Consider the following 18,520-nt stretch of genomic DNA (forward strand, 5'->3'; position numbering starts at 1 on the left):
TCCCGGGGTGTGCTGAGGGTGGCTGGATGAGGAGGAGAAACCCTCTGGGCAGGATCCCAGCTGTGGTGGTGGGGTGAGGGGGTCACATCCTGCTCAGGGTGGGGGCATCCCCTGCTCGAGCTGTGCTGCCGGAAGGGTGGTGACAGCCGGGGGGTGTTCACACTTTGCCTGGGTGATGTGACATCTCAAGGGGGCCGCTGTGGGAGTCCCAAGGCAGAAGAGAACATGGGAAGGGGTTCCCCATGTGCTGGGGCCCGGAGTTAAGCTTAGCCACAGTGCTAAGCTCTTGAGCGATACCATACAGGAGAGAAAGGTGCTGGTACAAATCCGCTGATCAGTCCCAGGGTGTGGGGCAGAAACCTGGGTCCGAGAGGGGGCCAACATCCCAAAGCCAGGCAGAGAAGCAGACAGTGCTCTTCGGGCGATGATTCAGGGCATGCTGGTGGCAGGTGGGGGATCTGCACATCTCAGTCCCAGCAGTTTCTGCTCCATCCCCACTGTGAAGAAATTCCCGCACGTGTGCTTGCAGCTGCGCAAGGCCAGCCGAGGCGTAAGGCACAGTGGAGGCTTTCCCCGCAACGCTGGCTGCTCTGAAGGACAGTGCTGGACAGATGACCAAAATTGATAGGAGGTAGCAATCGCAGAGTGCTTTCTGTCCTCAGCGATGTGAAATGAAGCAGGGTCAAATGCATCAGTGGTGCGAGGGAAGCGAATAATGACACAGCTGGGATGGACTTGGCCAGGGCTGGCTGTGAGGCTGAGGTCTCCTGGGAAAGTCCTGATTCTCCATCCAAAACTCAACAGCCCTGGGCGGTAAAGCCCTTTAGGATGGTTATTGGTGTAAGAGCAACTGTCCTAAACCTTTAACGTTGCAAGGCAGGAACATGGAATCTCCAGGATAACTCTCCCCTGATGCAGATAACTGGCTGAAAAGTATTTCCAGAATAAAACTACTTAAGATACAGTGGATGTAAAATGCTGCTTTGGTCTTGTGTTGCAGGTCTTGGAGCCCTCCAGCCTGTCTTTCCATGTCTGTAGCCAGCAAGGTGAGTTTGCTGTCCTGTCACTGCTTGTTTGGGCTACGTTTGTGTTTATGGATTTTATTCTGTAGTTGTTTACTTTCTTGGGAACATCTCTTGAGCTGCTCCAGAGTGAAAATTCATCCTTGTGGTATTTTTAGCTTATTTTTCTAAGCAAAGAAGCAGATGTGATTGGGTACTTTTGCTCTCCCTCTGTAACCTCTGAATTCATTCGTCTTTTCAGTGGAATTTGTCCCAGGCGTTGGAGTTTCCTACATACAAAGTTCCTGTGCATTTTGTGATAATAAATGGCAGGGTAGAGGCCATCAGTGTCCCAGCTAAGGACAAAGCTACTAAATTCACCCCACACTATACGTTGCAGAATACACACAGGATGTTGTCACAGGAAACAGCTTCATAATTTTGCTGCTCACAGAATGTTTCTGCTCCGATCCTCCCGGGAGGCTTGGGGAGAGATTTTTATTTAGTTCTTCTATACAATAGGTGATTCTTGCCTTTTTCTGGAAACACAGAGCAAGCGGGGAGGTTTCTCTGTTATTCTGTTCTTCTTTTTATTGTTGTGTGGAAGTTCTTTTATGCTTTTTTTTTCTTTTTAATAATTTGAGGACTGCTGCAGAGCAAGTGGGGAGGTTTCTCTGTTATTCTGTTCTTTTTATTGTTGTGTGGAAGTTCTTTTATGCTTTTTTTTTCTTTTTAATAATTTGAGGACTGCTGAGCAGTTCAGGAGCCATCCCTGGAGTCCTCCAGGGGCCATAATAGTGGCCTTGTCAAAAACTGCCTAGAACAACAAGTCTTGTGCTCTCACTGACATCCTTTTTCTGTCTGAGGGGGCTGGCATCTGAAAGCCCACCATGCTCAGGAGGGACAGACAATTTTACAACCCTTTAGTTGCTGCTGAAGTCTAATCTTCCCTTTTGTGCCTGAAAAAGCTTTGCTTCTTTTTAGTAATACCATTTGGCAGTTGATGTCCTTTTTATCTTTACCACTTCCTCCAGTCTCACAGCAAATGTTGATTTATGAGCTGTCACCACGTGGCCCCCACGTCCCTGGAGAGCTGGGTGGAGCTGGGGGGGATGCAGGCAGGGCTGGGGCTCCTCTCAAGCGATCAGCACGGTGCCTGTGACCTTGAGGTGTGGCACTGGGACTGATGAGTACCACGGCATGTGTGATTCTGGGCATACATCTCCTTCCAGGAGCTGGGAAGTGTTTGCAGCCGGAAGGGTCTCATGTGGGACCTGCCACCCCCGTGGTGGTCGGTGGCAGAGTTGTGAGTGTGGGGATTAATCAGAGAATCCTGGTTTCAGATGTGTGTCAGAGCTGAGAAAATTTTGCACAAAACACTTCATGAATTCTGTGTTGTGCCCGTGGATGGCATGGGGATCCCCAGAGCCCTTCCGCAGCAGCCTGCTGTGAGGAGGGGGTGGGTGGATGTGGTGTGTGTCTGCTGGCAGCTGGGGCATTCACCACCTGAAACAGTAATCTCTTGAATCTGAAGACACTGGAACTACCTGGAAGGCAGATGGCTTTTGCCCTGCAATTGTCTTTTCCTTGCCTGGGGCTAAGAGCCACGGTGGAAGTAAGGGAACAGGATTCTTGGTCAGATGTGGCTGATAAGCAGAGTGTGAGCAGTTCAGGAAATTAACTTCCCACTGCAGGAGCTTGGGAGGTTCATTCGTTAACCCTACGCAGCATTCAGCTCCAGGAGGTCTTGGGGAGGAACTGTGCCCATCTAAACCGAGCTGTGATGAGCAATGGTTTAACTGAAAAAAACTGGTTTCCAAAGAAAGACCAAAAAGTGATTCCCTGACCATGCTGGCTGGCGTTACTTTGGTGCTCTAAGGAGGTGCGTTTGGAGCCCATCCGTGATGCACTGTGAAGTTAACTGTCAGCTTAGAACAAAGTGGTGAGATGGGGACCCTGTTTCCAAAGTGTCTCTATGTAAACTGATCTTTTTTATTAGCAGGGCAAAGCTGAGGTGCCAGCTTTGACATGAAAAGCCAGATGCGGTGCAGCCTTCTTGAATTCCTGACCGGGTTTACTTGTATAATCTTTCCTAGTTCTCATGGTCATTTTTAGCAATTATGGATGCTCCTTTCTCTGTTGTGTGCCTTGCAAGTGTGATGGTATTTGGTCCATTATTTTCCTACTGACTGAGGACAACTTTGTTTCAACGTAGCTTTGATGCTTGTCCCATCTGCTGCCTCCTTTTGAACCTGGCTGTTTTGTTCCCTCAGCATTTCTCTCATCATGAGTTCTGAATTAAACGTTCCAGTGGATCCTTCCACTCCTGCTTGCTGCTCTGAACCCGGCACAAAAGGCATGGATTATCGGGACTGGGTCCGGCGCAGCTATCTGGAATTGGTCACATCCAACCACCACTCCGTTCAGGCCCTTTCGTGGAGAAAGTTGTACCTGAGCCGAGCCAAACTGAAAGCCTCCAGCAGAACCTCTGCTCTGCTCTCCGGATTTGCGATGGTACGTGTATTTTGCAGCAACACTTTTTGGATCATGAAGGTTTTGTTTCTTTAAAATCGTCTATTAATCGGTGTTTTCCTCCTGTGAAGAAGCAGGACATGCTGTTGTTTGCTAAAGAGGCAGGAGGCATCTGCCTGGGGTTTCTGCTTGGCTGCTGCGGGAAGGTTTGAGGCTGGCTCTCCCAAAGCAGCACGATACACTAACCACCACTAAGCCGCCTAACCACCAACCCTGCCAACCCACGCACTCCCAAGTCAGCCCTTTAAAAATGCTAATCCCCTACATGCAGATGATCCTAAGTGCTCCACCAGCGACGCTAAACAATGCAGGACCCGGCTCTCCTTTTGCCCCGAGGCCAGTCCTCGCTGGCTGCCTTCCTTGCACCTGGGTGTGGAGCAGCTCGGCCCCTGCGGTTGTTGCTGCAGTCCTGAACATTATCTTGATTTCTGTATGTGTTTTTTCAGGTCACAGTGTCTAAAATAAGGTGGAGGTTGGGTCAGAGTCTGCCAGAATGGAGTTTGCATAGCGTGATCGGGGAGATCGTGTTATGCGCTGAGGTGTGAGAAGAGGCCCTGCAGCCTCGGACCTGGTGGCAGAGGACTCTGTGGCCTGAAGGCAGCCAAACCTGGGGTATTTTTGTCAGTGCTGCCTGTTGGGAATAATCCCTGGTATTTGCTTTCCTCTGTGCAGCACTTGGGTGTTATCTGGAAGCTATCTGTGCAGGTCAAAACCATGTCAGGGAGTGAGCAAATAAAAGAGACAGAGACAGGCGGTAGTCCAGTGCTCAGAACTGTCTGAGCCTCTTCATCTCCCCTCTTGGTTATTGAGAATTGAAACCTGTTGGGGGAGGTTTTCTGCTCAGGAAATGTGCAAGCCTGGCTGTTCCTGAGGTCGGTCAGCTGAATGCAGAGGGCAGCGCCTGGGCGAGCGGGACGTGATGGGAAGATCCTGCAGCTCAGGAGCTTGGGGGTAAGACAGATCTCAGGGACTTTCCGGATAGCTTTCCTTGTTTTATTTTAGCTTCTTCCGCTGTTTTTTCCTCCCCCAACCCCCCAGAATATGAATCATCTGTAACATTACAACAGTCTGTTTGGGGTGACGAAGTTGGTCGCCCAAAGTGAAGGTGGAAAAATGCAAGCGGGGAGTTCAGCGGGAGCAGGCTGCAGGGGAGAGAGGGTGCTTGGTTGCTTTCAATTCCTCGCCGCGCGCTGACTGCGTGCATGCAATGCTTGTAAAAACTTTTATAACCAGCTCATGTGCTGAAATGGAAGAAGGCATCTCCTTGATTTGAGAAAGTTGAGTGCTCTCCTCGAGATTTCTTTCACTTAGAAGCTTTCTGACTTCAAAAAGCAGCTCATGTGCTTGCCCTGTGTGCCTCTGGGTTACTTGAGTTCTGAGTTAGTAATTTGTGGCTGTTCTCTTTAACGTGATTATTAAATTAATGTTTTATAGCTCTGTGAACTCTTGCTCTATCCAGGCAGCATGGTTGCGCAGGCAGGTGCCCGTGCTGGGGCGTGCTGTCACTGGCATCGCTGGGACCCGAGGGGACTTGCAGCCCACCCACGCTGCAGGGCTGAACCACATATCTGGAAACAAAGCATGCCTTCTCGACTCAACAACAGAAACTTGCTGAAGGTCTTCTGCAAACACACAAAATTGTTTGACTTCTATTCTCTTTAAACTGTTAAAAACACAAGTCAAATAAACACATGGGTATAAGTACTGTTAATTACAGATCACTAGCTTAGCATGATAAGTACACCTGAAATCAGTAACTGTCAGAAATCAAAATATTTGCAATAAGGAATTCTCTTTATTAGCAAGCTTTCTCCCAGCTGATCGTACTGGGCCTTCCAGTGAAAGCTGAGGGATCTTTTCCTGCCAGGCTATTTCTCTGCTGGTAATTTGGCAGGCAGGTATTTAGTACGTGGATGTTTACTCTCTAATAAGAGCATCTATTTGGCTATTGATGAAAGTAAAGAAGTTATTTAGAGTTAAATAGTTTCCATGAAGCCCTGTGTACATTTAACTATGTAAACAAATGTCATCCAGGGCTCGGCTATTGCTTTATTTACTTCCCTGTCAGCGGGGTTGATCCAAGCCAGTTCCATATTGGCTGAAAATTATTACGAGCTGATGGATATTTAATCAACAGGCGGTGGCTTTGGTCCAGCTCCCTCTGGACAGGCTGTAGAATAATGCGAACCTTCCTCGTTACTCAATGCTCTCTCTGGTATTTCTGGCAGACTCGGGCAGATCAGGAGGATGCGAGTCTGTTCCAGTTCCAGGTCTGTCTGGAGGTGGGCTGTAGAGCTACTGCCCCAGGGAGACTGGAGATGAAAGAGATTTAGAGGGAGCTTAGGAAACCTCCTTAATAATTTTCCTGATAAGAGCTGTTACTGCTCATCAGTCTTCTCAATACTTGCCCAATTGCTACAGGGTATGGTATTTGGTTTAAAAAAAACAAAAAACCTAACAGATCTACTGGAGTGATTGTTTTTACAGGCTGCCAAACCATCTGTGTGAATGTAACAGGGTTATGTTAAGCCATTTGTCATCCTTTTGCCTGGTACTATCTATCCTGGTCTGAATTTCTCAAGATGAGCATCATATTTGTTGTGGACAATCTGGTCTGTACTGGTCTAAAAAAAAACCAAACAAACCATAATTGCATTTAATTTAATTGCAGGTTAATTCTAAAATGTTCTGAGTACTTGGTTCTTCAGCAAACCTGAGAATGAGGAGTTCAATGCTGAGATATTCTGGGGCTCAGCAGAGTGCTCAGTGCCTTGCAAAGTCAAGCCCTTGACACCTTGGCTTCTGGAAAGAGGTTACAATAAAGCGGGCTGTGACCACAGAAGAGTATAATTGTATCAAACACGACATAGTAATAGTTTTTACAGACTAAGCAGCAAATTTAATGATTTTTAAATGGGTTATGTCAGCTTGTCCTCTTTCTCTTATCCCGGTCAGAGAATGACATGACGGTCTGTACAAGGTAAAGCAATAACTGCTCACTCACCTTTCCAGTACTTGTTTGGGTTAAATGAACTGTTTTTCTGCCTTGCTGCCCTATCTGGATTGTTGATGTTTTTCCTGAAATACCTCTTACTGAGCCATCAGTCAGTGTTAAAAATTCATCACATCACACAGCTGAAGCTAGCCCTAGGGAATAGGTTAGTCTGGGAGGAAACATCCAATTAGCTGAAAAGTGCTGCTCATGTGAAGGATAACAAGTAGAAATTGATATGTTGACATCAGCCAGGCTTTCAGCTTTAATAGAAAGCTATAAATTGAACACGCAGGTACAATTCCTGTTCAGTGTGCTGTATACCCTTGGATTACAGCACCCAATAATGGACAATACACCTGCAGCTCTCCTTGGCTGATGGGGCGTGACTGACAATCACAGCGCTGTGCAAACACGTCCTGCAGAACAGCGCGGCAGAGAAGAAGTTTGGTCTCCTCCTTCTCAAATCAATATAGGGGGATCTGCGAAGAGAACATATGCAAGGCAATGTGGCATGTGTTCTAATTAAATTGACCTTGCAGTAGATGGTGAAGCCAATCCTGCGTTATTATTTTCTCTGCTATAAGACAAGAACTACTGTAAACTGCAAGCAGGAACCTTTAAAAACCAAATTAAAACCTAAAAAAACAATTTAAAAAGTGAAAACTTTAAAAAGTTCATAATCAGAACAAAAGTCTGGGAATGTCCGAGAACTGCCACAATATTTTGGTGTCTCTAATATCATAAATAGTTGATGTAGGTATAAAATTTGGACTTGCAGGGATTGACTATTTGCTGCCCGAACACACACGTTATGTCTTGGTTGCTGTGAAATGTGTTCAGCCTTGACTGTGACCCCCTCATTCAGGCTGCTCGACAGTTTTATAGGGAAGGCAGGTAAGGCAGCAGCCATGCCGACATAGGCACTTGCTTCCATCCCCTTTAATCCTTTTCAGGGTTACCCACAGGGAGAACATGAGTGTAGTCCTAATCTTCCAGTGCCTAAATTATATTGTTAACAAGTAATGCCAGAGTGAACGGTGCGGATTTTTGTACAGAGCCTGAAATGGCTGCTCAGCGGTGGTCTCATGCGAAGTCTGGATAAAGTCACGATGTATCTGTTCTGCAAAAACCACCTACCTCCCAGAACAGAGCAGCTTGTTCGGGCTTTGCCTTCTCTTGATGGTCTTGAGAGGCACTGCCCTGAGGCAGGCATCCAAGCATCGGCTTCTCTCCTTAAAGCATCCGGCAAGCTTTGTCACCCTGAAGCAGCAGATTGCCTGGGATCAACAGAGGTTTTGCCTGCTGCCAGGCAAGTTTGGTACCTGTGCACATCATGAAGTGCAGCTGCAGAGCCAAGCAAGCCTCTAGAGAGAGGAACGTTTGATAGTCTCGTCCACTGTTTTTGGAGTTTCTCTTAGCACAAGGTTTCTGCAGTCCTTCCAGGTATACCACCACGCAGAAATATTTTACTTCATTTTACAACTTCTTATGCTAACCCGGTTAACAGGGGACAGCACTAGGACTCCAGTTCTGATCGCAGAAGAGCCCCTTGCTCTCTTATGCTTATTCTGCTTGTTAAGCTTTGTTTGATTAAAGAAAAAATCAACAACTTTATAGACGTGGTATATGATTGCTCTTGTTGTGAGAAAACAGGACTCCTGAGTGGTTGAACACACCCATAATCCAGTGGCTGTCCACTTCTGTTGAGTATATCAGCAAGTTATTAGCTCTCTAGGGAGAAATTAGAGGATATAAATAACTTGTATCTGGGCATAATTTGTAATAAAAATGAACGTAGAATGTTCCGAGAATAGAAGGCAGCTATTTTAACTGTGGACTCACTTAAACTCTACGGTAGCTTGCGTTGTGTTTTTCCCATGGGGGGTAGTGAAACTTTGCTGGCCGCTGGCCAGAAGGGCTGCTTGCTTTTGATTTTTCTTTATGCGCCTGAAGTTGAAATTTCCTGCACTGCAGCCGCAAGCGGTGAGCGGAAGGAGAACGTGTGATGGGCGGGCGGGTTAGCAGGCTGTCGGCTGCCTCCGAGCTCCACTTGTTGTCTAATGAGTTCCTTCTGCTGTGTGTTTGGTATGATGCGGTTCATATGGCTCATGGTTGCAAGGAGAGATCTGTTATTTCAGAAAATACAGTGTGGAAATGTGCATGTAAGCCTTCAGAGAGGCCAGCCTGCAGCCTGTGCATGCGTCTTTGTGGGAAATAGGAAGGATCCATCGATGCCATTCTAAAAAGCACTTGACTGTTTACTTGACCTTAGGTGCTCTTCCTGAGCAAAGATGCTTTGCTGGATGAAAGCCTTGAAAAGAGGAAGACTAGCAGGTGTTGACAAACTTTTTGTTCCTTTCCCCCAGGTTGCCATGGTGGAGGTGCAGCTGGAGGTGCAGTACAAGTACCCCCAGATGCTGCTGATCGCCTTCAGTGCCTGCACGACGGTGCTGGTGGCAGTTCATCTCTTTGCCCTTCTCATCAGCACCTGCATTCTGCCCAACGTGGAAGCGGTGAGCAACATCCACAACCTGAACTCCATCAGCGAGTCCCCGCACGAGCGCATGCATCCCTACATCGAGCTGGCATGGGGCTTCTCCACCGTCTTGGGGATCCTCCTTTTCCTTGCAGAAGTCGTGCTTCTCTGCTGGATAAAATTTCTGCCTGTGGGCTCCATCCTGAAAAATGAGACCACCAACGTCGAGAAGCCCAGCGGCCACGCGGGTTGGCAGTCAGCGCTGGTCTCCACCATCATCATGGTCCCAGTGGGGCTGATTTTTGTCGTCTTCACCATTCATTTCTACCGCAGTTTGGTGCGGCACAAAACAGAGCGCCACAACCGAGAGATCGAAGAGCTTCACAAACTGAAAGTGCAGTTAGATGGGCATGACAGAGGCATGCAGGTAGTGTGACAGAGAGGCAGCGGCTGCTCCCAGCAAATCCGCTCCGCTAAGGCTTAGAGCAAAATACCTGTTTTGCTACTTGGTGAGATGCACCAGTGATGGATTGTCTTGAGGCTTAACTATGTAAATGCTAATTGCCTGCCGTATATAGCTGTGGGTTCTAGTGCTGTTTCAGATGCTGGGGTCTCTGGCCTGTTTCTGGTCCTACACACTTGCATACGTAAGTCAACACTGCTGGGGAGTTAAGGTGAAAGCTTTATCTACCTTAACGTTGGTTCAGGTAGACAAAAATCTATATTTTTTACAAATGCAGTATTCTGTTGCCAAAAGTCAAACTGCATCAGCTGTCCAAAAAGCCGGTGTGTGTGTAGGGCCTGTCATATGTGTCAGAGCTCCCTGGCTGTCCGTGCAGCAGCAATTAACTGGCAGCTCGTTTCTAGAGCTAAGCTGGTTAATGAGGGTATCTGCAGCTGACTCAAGGACATCCAGGAAAGCACAACAGAAACTGTGAGTGTTGATCACCTTTGTTCCAAAGCAAGTGTTTCATAAATACATAACCATAAAGAAATCAGCCTTAGCTTTTTTTTTTTTTCTTTTGATATTCCTTACTATGTTTTTACAGCTGGTGAGGTAGAATTTTGAATTGCAGGAGGCGGGGAAGTTCTGCCATACTTTCTTCAGCAGCATCTGTCACTTTGGATTGAATGAATGCCAAGATGGTGTGTTTTTTCCCAGTAAGAGGCAAGAGTGCCCAGGGAAGGCTTACAGGTGTTTTAGTTTTAACAAGGACATTCTGAAAAAAGAACAGTGACAGGGAATTTAATAAGACAAAACTTTGAAGGACTACAAAAGGAAGTTTCAAGGAGGTAAGGAGTGACAGTGTATAACATATTGTAGAAGTCTGTTGGTATGTCATCTTCATTCATGTATTGTTGCAATGTCTTTGCCTGGTTTGCTGGAGAGAACAAGTCCCAATCCTGTGTATTTTATCAGTTGTTGGGTTTTCTTTTTTTTGTCTTTTAAAAACAAACGCTTCCTTCTCCACCAAAGCAGGCAACTCCTCTGGTGGAACCCAGGGCAGTACTGGCGAGTCTGACGGAGCTGGATCCAGCGGGAGAGGCTGTGTGCCGTTAAAGAGCTATCACGTTTCATTTGAGCTGACGGGTTTTTTCAGCAGCAGAGAGGATGACACTTGCACGTCTGTATTGCTTAGCAAGGGAAGCCTGTAAATTCTGTAGCATTCTTTTGAGTGAAAAACTTCTCTAAAAATGATTTTATGATTTATGGTAACTTTGTGGAGGGAAAAGAGTGTTTTGCAATCATCAGATCTTTTAAGGGAAAGTAAGGCTTTCTGCCACACAGGGCTGAAAGAAGCATAAGCACATTTTCTTGGCCCTGATCCTGTGCTGATTTCCTGCTCTGCACTCGAAACATTGCAGTTTCAGAGTCTCCCAGGCCTTATAGGTTTTTGAAATCATTAAGGATGTTTGTAATGTTCTGTTTAGCCCTGGTCCCTTATTCCCCAGGGAATCCTGTGCCGATTTCCTGCTCTGCACTCAAACATTGCAGTTTCAGAGTCTCACAGGCCTTATAGGTTTTTGAAATCATTAAGGATGTTTGTAATGTTCTGTTTAGCCCTGGTCCCTTATTCCCCAGGGATTTTAGAAATCTAATGGCAATGTATTACACGTCAGCTTCCCGAAACGGAGGGTACACGCAAATCCCAGCGCAGCAGGGTGAGACTATCCCTATGTTCCTCTCTGGCAAGGACCTTGGGAACCCAACTCTAATCTCTCTTGTTTACAGGCGAATTTGAGCGTTGCTGAACAAGTTGCTTAGCACTGTGTCTGTGGCTTTCATCTGTTGTTCTTGCCGCAGTTGGCATGTACCATATTGGCCAATGTGCAGCAAAGAAAATCATCTTTGTGTGCTAAATGACTAGTCGGTACTTATGATGCGCATTATGCAAAAAATAAGGAGTGTCCTCCAGGAAGTGGGTGGTCATGAAATTCCTATGCTCTCCCCAGGAATCTGCCCTCTCTCTCCTCTTTTTACCGTAATAAAAATTAAAGGTTTATACAACAAAATCAGAGTTGAGTTTTCTGCCAAGTATTACACATGTAGGCTCTTCTACCAATAGAATTTCTGTTGTGAATACAGAGCCAGGATGAATCTCTCATCTGTACCTTGCACTCTGCTTTAACCTCAGTAATAATAGGACCCTGTGTGCTGTGGAGCTCAGGAGGTTGTCAAGGAAAGTATTGAGCCATTTTTGCCATTTAAAAAAAAAAAAAGGTTTCACAGTGTGCATACAGTGCTGTGAAAGCAATGCAGCTCATTTGGAAAAAGCCAAATCATTCATTTAATTCTTTGCAAATATAATAAACTTCAGCAGATGGAGAAATGCAGCAGAAACTGTGCTTTGATTTTGTAGAAGAACTTGGTGAGGCTTTGGTGGGATTGGATTCAAGATGAGTCTCAAGACAGTGCATCTGTGGCTGGAGTGGGATCGCCTTACTCCAGTGGGGAGTCTGAGGTACAGTTTGGGATGGTGTCTCAAGGGCTTAAAACAGAATAATAATAATAATAGTGTGTTTTCCTATCTTTGCTTGCAGCTCTGTTTCTTGTGTCTCTCTGGGCACCAAGTTCTCCCTTCCACAAGAAGCCCATGGGAGTGTTTTTGCTCTTTGACTCTGGCGTCTGGGATCTCTCTGGGTTCCCCATCACCTCTGTGCTGTAACTACTCTCCTTCTTTTCCAACAACAGCATTTGTTTTTCTTGCTCCTGCCTCTCTTCCTCCAACTTGTTTACATTTTCACTGCTGTTGGGTCCAGACTTGTGTTGCAGAAGGATTGCCTCTGGTATCAGGCACGGTAGTTGATCCGTAAAGGAGCAGGGATGTTGTACTTGTCCAGATGGGTGTTCCTGTGGTCCAGCGCCAGAAAATCCTCCTTTGCTCCTGCTGCTGGCCCATGGTTGTCAGCAGGATCCCATCAGTCAAGGGGGGAGATGCCTGCCTTTCCACACTGTCGCTGGTGTCCTGGCGGGGCTGGCAGCGCACTGTCACAGCCAGCTTCACTTGACGGTGCGTGGCCAGGGCTGTCCTGTGCTGTCACCTCTCTCTTTCCCAGCGTGTCAGTCGTTGCTGGGGTCTCCCAGGTTTCGTGTGGCTCCGTTCCTGCAGTGCCTGCACAGGGATGCTTCTCCCAAAGGTCCTGCCCTTGGGCTGGGATGTGCATCGAGGATTTCTGGATACGTGTGTTAGCTTTCTGCACCAGCCGTGGGCCCTGGGGTGCTGTCATTGGGGGTGGCTCTTGCCCTAATTCCCAGCTCCCTTAGTCTGCGACTCTCCCAACCAGTTACTGCCTTGCTTGGGCCATTTCTCCCAGTTTCTGCAGTGGGGCTTGCCCTGGCGTGCTGCAGGGGACAGCCACAATCTTGCTCCTGAGTCGTCCTTAAGATTTTTTTTGTTTCTGGACAGTTTTTGCCCAGCAGAAAAATGTCTCTGCAGGCTCCTGCCCTGCAAAGACCCTTCCTGAAGCAGGGCAGGAGCTGTCGGTGACAGGGCTACAGCCCCGCTTCATATCATTCCTGGGCATCAGCCTTGTTTTGAGTGGCAACTCCTCTCTCTCATCCCTCGTTAGCAGGAGTCAAGACCGGGCACGAATGCGAGCCGGAGGGAGCTGCTGGAGCCGGAGCAGTATCGGGTTCTCCCTTTGCTGTGGTTCATGGCAGCTCTGACTCTGCGAGCGCCCTATTTTTAACGTCGCCCTGGGGCAGGCCTGGCTCGGGTAGCTGCTGCCCCGCCGCTCTGTGGATCTGTGACTCTGGGGAAGCTTTACAGCTGGGGGAGATGGAGATGTTGGATTTGACCATCTGAGCCTGCCCCACGTGATGACTGAAAGCGATCCTGTGCGAGAGCCGCGGGTGGAGCGCACTCTGCGGTAAGCGCTCAAATATGTGGAAGTGTTTATAGAGAGCTGGCGGGGTGGGTGCAGCCACAGAGCAAACATCCTTCGGCTCCCTGACGCTGGGGCTCGGCAACGGGCAATCCCGGCTTGCCACAGGGATGGGGGTGCAGGGTGACCAGCTGGTGGCTGGCACTTCACATTCTCCTCTTGCCTTTTTGTGGGATTTCATAATGTCTTTCTCTTCCTTGCCTGCCTTAAAACAGTTTCCTTGCTGCTGTAGCTTTGTTATCTTCTCAATCTTGTTGCATCTAGTTTTAAGACGGCTTCCTCAATAACCCCCGCAAAGCCACAACCTCAAATTCAGATCCTGGCATAACTGGGCCAGTGTGGTTATTTTCTGGTTAACTTCTTGCAGGCTGTCTCCTCCATCCCCATTTCAAATGAAGCAGTTTCAGTAATTACTGACTGGCTGGATTTGGAAAGCATCCCCGCAAATGCCCATGTGTGCAGCTGGGAGCTTGCCTTCTGCCCAGGGTTGTAGCAACGATGAGTGCCACGTGCTAGGAGAAAAAAAAAAAATCTGTATTTTAGCTTTGTCTATATTTGTTTTATCTCTGCGTGAACAATATTTAATGTAGAATGATGTCTGTATCTCAGTAATTGTCCAGCTGCCTGAGAGAAACTGGATAAACTTGCAGAGTTTTATGCCTCTTGCTGATTTCAGACTGATGTGTTGAAAAGCAGCGCAAGTCCTCCAGCATCCTCTATGGGTTAACTTGGATTTTGCCTTTCTTTAAAACAAGCTTGGTCAGATATTCTCCTCCTCCTCTTAACATACACAAGCTGATAACAATTAGATGTGCTTCCTTTTAATGAGGGCCTGGTTCTTGGTGTGTGTTTTACATGTGCTAATCTTGGTTAAGGAGATAAACAACTGTGACAGGAATTCCTACAACGCCATTAAAATTTCTCTTACATTAATAATGCTAGCATAGTAGCCAAAATTACTTTCAAAATCTAATTAATTAAGATTAAAACCTGTATACTTTTCTCAGATGTCTATGATACCTGACAGTCCAAAGCAATTGATGTTCTGCAGCACTGCGATTCTGGCTTTTAAGAAGAGAATGTACATAAAGTTTTAGAAAGTAATACAGAGCCGATGGGTGTGTAATTGCATTTTGATCGAAGATGATGCCCAAGAGGCTGTTTAACAGGTGAAAAATGTCAGGAGATGGACATAGCAATGACTGTGTAGTGACTAGATGAAGTGTTGGACTTCAAAAACATCTAAACAAAGCTCCCAGGTTTTGGCTCAGTATATAATTATTTGCATTTTTTCAGATTTAAGATATCAGCCAGGAAGAGCTGCAATTTTTTGGGAAGAACAGCAGCTTCCCAGATAGTTCAATAGAGACAGAAAAATTGAGCTAACAAATGCAGAGCACAAAATGAACTAATAGGGTGTATCTCATTACTGTGGCACTCTGATTCATCAGAAGCCATCATCTGCTTTCACTGCGGAGAGAATGAGGCAGCAGGTACGCACACAGAAAGTATTTTAACAGCCTGAGAGCACAATGTAAAAGGGAGCATTGGAAATAAGGGCCAAACATTAATGGAAATACTTGGTTGCCGCAGGTTGCTGAGCAAAGAGCAGATTGCTGGAGAGGCTCAGTCCTGAAGGGATGATGAGGATACGGGCTCAATGCTTGCTGTACTGATAACAGCCTGCCCTGGGTTTCCTGCCCTGGTGTGGCTTCGTGCTGTGCTCCAGCGGGCCACCAGCCATGTCCTCCAGCTTGGCCGCAGGTCCTCTGCTCCCATGGCAGCTCCGGGTGGGACACTGAGCTGGCCTGGGGACATCACGCTCCCCACGGCTTCTGAGCCCTGCAGGCACCAATGGCACGGTGCTGATTACACCAGTCTGCTGGAAAAAGGTCAGGAAATGCTATTTTGAGAGCATGAGGCCCTGCTTTTGGGAGTGAGCTAGAGAAGTTGCAGCTGATGAGAAATTTCCCGGAGTAAAGCTCGCTGTGAGAAGCGTGGCCAGGCTGGTGCATGTTAGCTGACTGCGTCTGCAGTGATGGGTGTCCATCCGAGCGGGCATCCTGTGACTGCCAAAACTGCAGGGGATGCTCGGCAGCGGGTCCAGATGGAGGTTTGGGGTTTAGGACTGCCCGTGGGAGCCCTGCTCACAGGTCCCTGTTGGAATTATCACGTAGACCATGTCCACAACTGGTTAAATATGGGGCTGAACTGAAACTGGTTCACTGCAGCCAGGAAGGAGTGTGGTGGTATCTGCCAGCTTAAACTGGTAAAAACCATCCTGATTCACCCAGCCGATTGCTAGTATCTGTTTTGCTGGGTGAAGAGCTCCCTCCCCTGCAGTGCCTGAAGCAGAGGGCCATGTCTGTAGCATGAGTGCATCGCTATACAGTAAAACCTGTGCGTTGTGCCAAGGAATTACTGTCAGGGCAGGATACACCTGGGAAGGGAAGTGAGATCCCACGTAATGTGTGTGTGTGTCCACTTTCCTTACCAACCAAAACCAGGGAGCATTGTGAACTGTTCTTTTATTACTGTAGGTGTGACTGTGCCGAATGGTTTTGATGACACAACTGCGTTTATTAAAGGATCACACTTCTTCCCCGGCACAGCTTCATTCTCAAGAGCACAGAAGTTTGTTCCGAGCAGACAGATGGCCTCAGATTAGCTTGTGACAAATGACTCCTTGAATCTTAGGTACAAGGCATGATTCAAACCTGACTGCTGGAGGTGCCAAGGAAAAAAATGATAGATGCCAGTGCTGCAGTCTGTTGCCCAGCTTATTCCCAAAATCAGACTCTTGCTACTGAGAGTTGACAGCAGGGTTCAGGGGTGACAAATGATCAGAAAATAACACAGTCTGTGCAAGTCTTTTGTCTGAACTCTGTCCAAGTTGTCTCTGTGGAAGAGCTGGCATCAGCCCTCCGCAAGTGCTGCTCTTTGGTCCCAGAAGATATAGGTCACACACGGTATTTATGATTAATCCTCATGGTGAGAGCATGAATCTTCAGCAAAGGATAATTACTTTAATTAGTTCTCGGTGTGTTGTGCTATCTGTGGAGATATGCTTGCTTACCTTCCTCCCCTGGAGACCTGATCTCTAAAGGACCTGAAGATAGTTGTGTCTCTGCAGCACAGTGCAACAGTAAGAGCAGTATGACGGAATCAAGTACGGGCCAGGAAAGGTCAAAATCTGCTGCAGGGCTTGGGCTGAATCTGTACCAAGGGCAGTCTGATACTTAGCTCAGTTTAATGAGTCTCAGTTTATTTCTTGGTTTAATTTAAGTGTTTAAAGACTGGCTATTTGCTTATTGCATTTTGTTACAGTACAGCTAATGAATACAACAGCTCATTTCTGACTTTTGCATAAAAGCTCCCTTTGCCCAGAAGTCTTTGAAGAAACAAGGAGCCCACCCCTTCCTTGCACTCTCTTATTTTTGTTTGTTAAATTCCCATTTGATTGAGTTTATCTCTGTACACACCTGGTTCCTTACCCACACTTCAGAAATAAACAGTCATGCAAATTGTGTACTTTATTTCTCAAATTTCCAAACAAAACACAACTGTGGTTTCCTTTCTGATCACACTGGTCTTCCTTGAAATGAAAGCGCTATTTCTAGCAGTTCTTTACCCAGTTCCTCGTGCCTTCCTCCAGCGCTGAACTCTGCAGACAGCTCCCTGAACGTGACACAGATTCGGCGATGCTCTATATGCTTGCGGTAAATTGCGTGTTTCCACTTGTACCGTGCGTCACCATACAGCACCACCAGAGACCTTCGGGGTAAGTGGATGGCAACAGTCACCTCTTTACTTAGAACAGGCTTTGGGGATAAAGTGCAGTTGATTCCCTCTTCGCCTGAATTTTTGCATGCTGACGTCTGTGTAGAAGATCCAGGGGGACTTAATTCCCCATTTTCTTTACTGAAAGTTGGAAATAATTGGATACTGTCCTCTGAATCACAAGACATGGATAGCACAGTTTTTGAGAGCAAGTTTAAGCTAACCAGACGCTCTCCCCAAAGCCACCAGTCATCAAAATGTGGGTCGATGGCAGAACCTCTTTCTGGCACATAGTCCAGATTACATTGTTCAACAGGTAAGAAACTGCCTAGTACAGAGCAGGACTTCATTTGTGCCACGATCTTTTTACTAAAACTTGGCAAACCAGTAAAGCTGCCAGCTTTCATCCTTTGTTTCTTGAAGTTCACTTTGGGTCCATAGTCCTGGTGGGGAAAAAAAAGGAGGAGAAGAGCTGGTGTTAAGGAAAAATCAGGAACAAATCTTTTTGGCGAGGCTGTGATTCCTACAGGGCTTGTGGTCAAGACTTTTGAGTTCTCATCTCTTCCAGTGACTTGGTCACCAGGTTGCAAAAGGGCTCAGTGAAGCTACATTAATCTCTCTGGAATTAGGTTGGTCACCTGTAAAGTAAAAACACCCACTTCTTTCACTTGGAGATTGTGTGAACTCCATCTGAAGTACAATTGTTGCAATAAGTTACCTTTAATTACAAGTAATTCTTGCAATTGGTTTCAGGAAAAGCTTCCAAAGGAAAACATTTAATGAAACATGTAAAAGTTCTGTGTTTTAACTGAAAACAGCTTTCCTTTTCCAGAAGGGTCTAAGAACAAATGTGCTTCTAAAGTCAAACCTGTTTCTTTCGGCCAGACTGTGATGGTTTCCAGTCATCGCGATCCATCAGTTCAACCATCTCAGATTCTTCATCTTCACTAATGAACTCCTCCATGAGAAACACCCCTGGAAATGGAAATGCCCAGCCAGCAAATTCCGAGTGCTCATTTCCTTTAGCTAGGCCAGTTGCTGGACAGTAAGTGAAATTATCTTCTCCCTGTGGAAATAACAACGGAGAAGAAAAAAAGCAGTGAGGGGAAAACTTATCAAGATAGGGCATTTCCACGATTTACCCCTGCAACCTTGGTGCTGCCACTTGAAAACTGTCTGTACAGGATTCTTGTAGACGTGATAAATTTTTTTGTGGGGGAACAACTCCTCCCTGCTTTTTTACAGCCCCAGCATTACAGTGCTGCTTGCTTGAAGCCGCTTTTCTTTCCTAGTAAAGTCTTTATCCTGCAAAGATGGGGAAGAAGAGATGATCCTCAGCGCCCAACGTGT

General features: G+C 46.8%; 2 protein-coding genes across 2 annotated transcripts; one reads left to right on the forward strand and one right to left on the reverse strand.

Annotated features, from left to right (window-relative positions):
* The first annotated feature begins 1,002 nt into the window (after positions 1-1,002).
* Positions 1,003-9,440, forward strand: ORAI2 (ORAI calcium release-activated calcium modulator 2). Its single transcript, XM_010086513.1, has 3 exons — positions 1,003-1,046; positions 3,275-3,515; positions 8,895-9,440. Exons 2-3 carry the CDS (start codon positions 3,288-3,290, stop codon positions 9,438-9,440), a joined length of 774 nt encoding a protein of 257 aa, XP_010084815.1. The 5' UTR covers positions 1,003-1,046; positions 3,275-3,287.
* A 7,522-nt stretch (positions 9,441-16,962) lies between these two features.
* Positions 16,963-18,236, reverse strand: ALKBH4 (alkB, alkylation repair homolog 4 (E. coli); the record flags this gene model as incomplete). Its single annotated transcript, XM_010086515.1, has 2 exons — positions 16,963-17,613; positions 18,039-18,236. Coding segments are annotated over 2 exons (840 nt in total), but the record flags the coding sequence as incomplete, so codon positions are not given.
* Between the last annotated feature and the right edge of the window lie 284 nt (positions 18,237-18,520).

Source organism: Pterocles gutturalis, unplaced genomic scaffold (assembly GCF_000699245.1).
Source record: "Pterocles gutturalis isolate BGI_N339 unplaced genomic scaffold, ASM69924v1 scaffold9116, whole genome shotgun sequence".
Lineage (NCBI taxonomy): Eukaryota > Metazoa > Chordata > Aves > Pterocliformes > Pteroclidae > Pterocles > Pterocles gutturalis.

Excerpts from the sequence above, each read along its gene's own strand:
- ORAI2 (XM_010086513.1), top strand. The coding sequence starts at position 3,288 with ATGAGTTCTGAATTAAACGTTCCAGTGGATCCTTCCACTCCTGCTTGC. Across the intron at positions 3,516-8,894 it reads TGCTCTCCGGATTTGCGATG|GTTGCCATGGTGGAGGTGCA; the intron begins GTACGTGTATTT and ends CCTTTCCCCCAG.